This window comes from Octopus bimaculoides, chromosome 4 (genome assembly GCF_001194135.2).
Source record: "Octopus bimaculoides isolate UCB-OBI-ISO-001 chromosome 4, ASM119413v2, whole genome shotgun sequence".
Taxonomy (NCBI): domain Eukaryota; kingdom Metazoa; phylum Mollusca; class Cephalopoda; order Octopoda; family Octopodidae; genus Octopus; species Octopus bimaculoides.
In genome coordinates, this window is record NC_068984.1 from 58,123,244 (window position 1) to 58,128,910 (window position 5,667).

At 34.2% G+C, this 5,667-nt stretch overlaps 1 protein-coding gene across 3 annotated transcripts in view; it reads left to right on the top strand.

The window, feature by feature from the left end:
- Window positions 1-5,667, top strand: part of LOC106877350 (nipped-B-like protein) — a 170,098-nt gene that overhangs the window by 112,641 nt on the left and 51,790 nt on the right. For all 3 annotated transcript variants that reach the window (XM_052967097.1, XM_052967098.1, XM_052967099.1), the window contains 2 exons: window positions 2,278-2,433; window positions 3,448-3,554. In XM_052967097.1, the coding sequence (XP_052823057.1) occupies window positions 2,278-2,433; window positions 3,448-3,554 (263 nt within the window). The remainder of the gene's footprint in view (window positions 1-2,277; window positions 2,434-3,447; window positions 3,555-5,667) is intronic.

The window sequence follows — 5,667 nt, forward strand, 5'->3', positions numbered from 1 at the left end:
ATTTAATATTATAATTGGTTTTGCTGTTTGTCTTTATTTACATTCATTTCTTCATTGATTTCAAGTTATGTCAATTCAGTACTCTTTTTGGGAGATGGAAACTGAAAGAAGCCTGTCGTATATGTATATATATATATATATATATATATATATATATGTGTGTGTGTATATGTTTGTGTACTGTGTTTATCCCCCTCTACCATCACTTGACAACTGATGCTGGTGTGTTTATGTCTATGTAACTTAACGGTTTGGCAAAAGATACCAATAGAATAAGTACTAGGTTTACAAAGAATACGTCCTGGGGGCGATTTCTTCGACTAAAGGCGATGCTCCAGCATGGCCACAGTCTAAATGACTGAAACAAATAAAAGAATACAAACAATATTGTGTGTGTGTGTGTGTGTGTGTGTGTGTGTGTGCAGTTTGCACTTTTATAATATAGTTTATATGTTTAAATACTTAGATAGAGCTAGTAACCCAAGATAAACTGGTCAAAATTTGATTTGTATTAAACACAGATATTAATTGTTACATAGGTCATAAAGAAGTAAAAACCATTTTTATTTATTTTAACAATCATTGATCACTTAACTGAACTCATTGTACATTGAATAACTATTGAAGCAGTCATTTGTATGTCATTTAACAATGAGTATCCATTTTCTTTACTTAATAGATATTCTTTTCTGAATAGCTGAAACAAAAGCATAATAGCTTTATTTTTAGTTAGCAATATAGTATTTTTGTTAGAAAAAAAGTACCCCTCACCAATTCTGTTTCATCTGATGATTGTTGTTATTTAATGGGAGAAATCTTAACATAGGTGCAGGCATGGCTGCAGTCACACTGCATGGCGCCTTGGGCAAGTGTCTTCTACTGTAGCCTTGGGCCGACCAAAGCCTTGTGAGTAGATTTGGTAGATGGAAACTGAAAGAAGCCTGTTGTATATGTATATGTTTGTGTGTCTGTGTTTGTCCCCCCACCATAGCTTGACAACTGATGTTGGTGTGTTTACATCCCTGTAACTTAGCGGTTCGGCAAAAGTGACCGACAAAATAAGTACTAGGCTTACAAAGAATAAGTCTTGGGGTCGATTTATTTGACAAAAGGCAGTGCTCCAGCATGGCTGCAATCAAATGACTGAAACAAGTAAAAGAATATTGTGTGATTGAGGAATACACTGGCTAAATATGTATCTATATGCCCTTCAGATGCAAGGAAGTGTTAAAATCCCTACTTAGTACCTATCCTTTTGGGATTTTAGATTTTGGATATGAAATTATCAATTTTAAAGTATTTATATTTAAATATAAACATTCCCTTAACGTTTTACCTCTTTTATTCTTTTACTCTTTTACTTGTTTCAGTCATTTGGCTAACATTTAATTAACTTTTAAAATACCAGATTAATAATGGATTAATTAACCATTTAAAAAAAATTCCTTGAAATTCTTTATTATTGAAATATATGAGCAGTATTTTTAATTAGAAGAGGGAAAAGAATAAACTAGCATTCATTATTTTGTAATAGAATTCCTAAAGTTTAAAAGATTAGACAAAAATTCTCAAAAGAAATAAAACTACTCTAATCCTGTGTGTGTATAAATGTTCTTGTTTTTAAACAGCTAAAAATTAGTGGCAAGAAATAGTCAGAAATAGGCAAGAAATAGTCTATTAAGAAGTTTTAAAAGAGTAAAAGATTTCTAATAGAATCTTTTTCCTGATGATGAAAGGCTATTTTCTTTTTCTAGAATAAATAATTTAACAAATTATTTATTGGCAAATTAGCAGAGATGTTCGAGAATCTAATGGAATAACTCTTGTACCAACTATCTGTACTCTGTTGCCAAGGTCAACTTTGCCTTTCGTCCTTTCATGGTTGATGAAAATGTACGAAGCCAGTGTAGTGGATTAGTAGAGGCATAAGAATGTTTAACCAGATGCCATGCAATAATTGTTCTGGCTGTTTGCATTCTGAATTCTAACCTTACTTGGATGGCAGACTCAATCTCTCACCCAGTTTAACATCATCATCTGGCACCTTTATAGGAGTCAAAACTGAACTGATGTCTAGTTTGAAGATATCTCCATCCCTCCCACCAGTGTTGGAGGACCACCTGTCTGTAAGCAAGAAGAAAAATAGATTATTCCAATAGTTTGTTAGAGCAGTCATTAGAGTCAACTTTTCAGACATAAATTGAAATTTATAGTTGTGAATTCACTGGTTATTATATATAGTTAACAAATTATTTATTTTGTAATCTTTCATTTCAGCTCAAAAGAAGAGAAGAAAGAGAAATAAAAGGCTTCATCAAAGAGCTCTGTCAATAGATGAACTTCTTGAAAGTCCAACTTTTAAAAAATTTGTAACATCAATTGAATATGTGTTTGATTCTGCTGAAGATATAGATTTTGGATCTTTGGATCCAGGTAAGTAATTTTACTGGCATTCCCACTACTATTGGTGTAATATACTCTTCTTTATCTTTTATATACTAGTGATCCCTTGCAGTATGAGTTTATTTCATTCCATGACCGAGTTTGTTTTATGATTTACTCATTTTACAAACCAGTTTTCCCCATTGAAATTAATTCAAATGTAATTAATCCGTTCCAGCACCCCTAAACCACCCTAAAATCATTTTTCATGAGTTTTAAAACAGAAAAGGTGCAGTTACAAGGAAAATGACCATTATAAAAACAATAAAAAAGAATGCAAAAGAAATATATAAACTGGTTTTATTAATTTAGTTACCTTAAAGATGGGGCAATTTGTGCACAAGGAAGACAATGGAGCAAGGAGGAGGAGGATTATTGTTTGGAAGGAGAATCTCCTTCCATTAAGACTTGAGAGGAAGAACAATTTCTGGCGTTTTTTTCTCTCTCTCATTTTGCTTAATTTAGGCTTTTTCTTCACTTTCTTCACTTTTCACACTTACAAGTTGTTTCATTAGAAACATATCAAGAGAAGTCTGCTTTTTTCTGCCTTTCAAGATGTTATGAAAATGCACCAGAGCAGTGTCATTAAATAAAGCAGCTGCACGACCTGCAGATACTTTTTCAGGATGATTTTTTTCTACAAATTCAGAAACATACTGCCACTTTGCCAACACTGCCTTTATGTCACTTGTAGAGATAGCCTTCACTGCTACAATGTCCTCCTCCAGAGAACCAATCTCTTCCACCACATCTGAAAGCTACTGCAGTTCATCTGTTAGCATTTATGTAAATGATATATAATATGACCTAAGCTTAAAATGTAATAATTGATCTAAGTTCAGTGAAAAAATATTTTTGTTTCGTAATACCTTGAAATAAGTATGTAACTTTTTATTTCATTTAAAAGTTAATCTAGCAAAGCTATATCTAAAAATGTAATCCTTCTATTACTATTAAGTTAGGCAGCATCTTCTATTTTATAAATTTCTTCATTTCTTTTATTAGATGACGATGACGTTGAATGTCCACCGGAGTCATTAATTTCTAGGCAAGTTATGTCTGAGATTTGTAGTGAAGCAGCAAAGTTGAAGTCTATGGGTGTATTCAATCAGGTAATTATGAGCATACAAGGCTATTTTTATTTTACAGCATCCATTTATAGGTTTATTCCTGATTTCTAAAGCCTGTTAGTATGCCTACCTCATCACCATCACCAAAACCATCACTATATCTTCCATTTCCCCAGCTGATATGAGTTAGACAAGCTGTCATGTTCCATGTCAGTTCTTATTCAGAGTTACTGCCCTTCTAGATAGATCTAGAGTCATGTTTTGCTTGTATGTTCTATTTTTGGTATAGCTTCTATGATGGGATGTCTTCCTATTTATTACTAACCACTTTATTGAGTGTAATAAGTGCATTTTATGGCACTGTCATTTGAGTGGATGCCTTGTCCCCAGTAAGACCAAAGAGTTTCTTTATTCTATGTTGTCTTTGTTCAACGATTGCTTAAACATTTCTATCAATAGATAGAAAATGTCTCTTTAACAAAAGTACATTAGATCATGATGTAGGAATGTTAGACAACATCCAGCTGGACAAAGTGTAATAAAAGAATTAATGCTTCAAAAGTGAATGTTTTGATTTGATTTGAATCTTTTGGTAACCTTCCATTCAGCTGGAAAATAGGAATTCTTCCCTTAGTCAGATAAAATAAAAACTAGACTAAATCATGATGGTTCTGTAAATAGTACATTTACAGAAAGAAGCCTCTCTATCTGTTCCTTGCTCTGTGCACTCTAAATAACTCTTGTCCAAAATTATCCTATGTTACTCTACAAGGCTCCCCACCATATACCATACATACCAAGTACCAAGACACCTTGGGTCATTTCATACCAAAGCCACTGACCCTGACAATGTCCCTCCTGTTGCTCTTAAAAATGCACCCTAGAGTTCTTATTCTTGTCAAACTCTTCAGTCTTCTATAGGGATATATCCTGATTTTTGGAAACTCACTACAGTTTGTTCCATTCCCAAGAAGGGTAACACTTCCTACCCATTTATCATCTTGTTGGTCTTCAACATTTCAAAAGTGACAGAGACAACCAGTAACAGCAACCTTCTTCAATACCTGGAATCCGGCTTGCTCCTTAATGGCCATCAGTACAGCTTTTGTAAAACCAGATCTATTGGATACTTATTCCTTGATGTCATTTACCAGTAGGCCTCTATTCTTGAGAAACTTAGTGAAGAAAGGGATGTTGAACTTAACGTCTGCAAATTATTTAACTGGCACATGAATCTCCAATCAAAACTTTTTGTGTAAGAGTTCCATCTATCTCTCATCTATTGTATCTGTAGCTTCCTGTCAGGTTGCACAGATATGGCATGTACAAATAGAGCTCTCTCTGACCACATTGAATTAGCTCTGATGTGCCCGAGACTTGGTTTTTGTCCCTCTCACTATCCCTTTTTATACATCAACAACCTACTTGTAACCTCCAACAACACCCACTCCTATGCAGATGATATCAAACTTTATTCCTTCCTAAACTTCCACACTCGTGCATCATCCATGTGCAACCGAATGTCGATTCAATGTAGTTATGGCAGTCTTCCTTCAATAGCACAAAGGTAATTACTACACACACATAGCAAAAAAACAATGTTATAACCCTCCTCCTCCAAAATATAAAAAAAAGCCCCCAAAAAACTGACATTAAACAGCTAGAACCTTGAAAGTCACTACCATCACCTGGAGAATGCACACCCTCAACATAAGAAAGATTGTTTCACGACTCATTTTCTTCAGATGAAGAAAATAGCACCTACTACTCAGCTACTATAAAGTTTCTCACCAACACATTCCATCTTGTGGTTCACAGATAGACCGCTTTATCACTACTATAGCATTCTCTGCTCCATTTGGTTAGTTTGTCACATACCACCTTCATTTAGCTTGACTCACTTATGTCTTTCCTTTTTCATCCTCCATATTGTATCAACCCCCACTGGACTTTTACACTAACTACTGTGCCATACAGTACAAAATATTAAGTTTTGTACTGTACGGCATAGTTGTTAGTTAATTAAGGAAGCAAGCTGGCAGAAATGTTAGCACAGCAGGTGAAATGCTTAGTGGTATTTCATCTGTCTTTATGTTCTGAATTCGAATTCCGCCGAGGTCAACTTTGCCTTTCATCCTTTTGAGGTTGATAAATT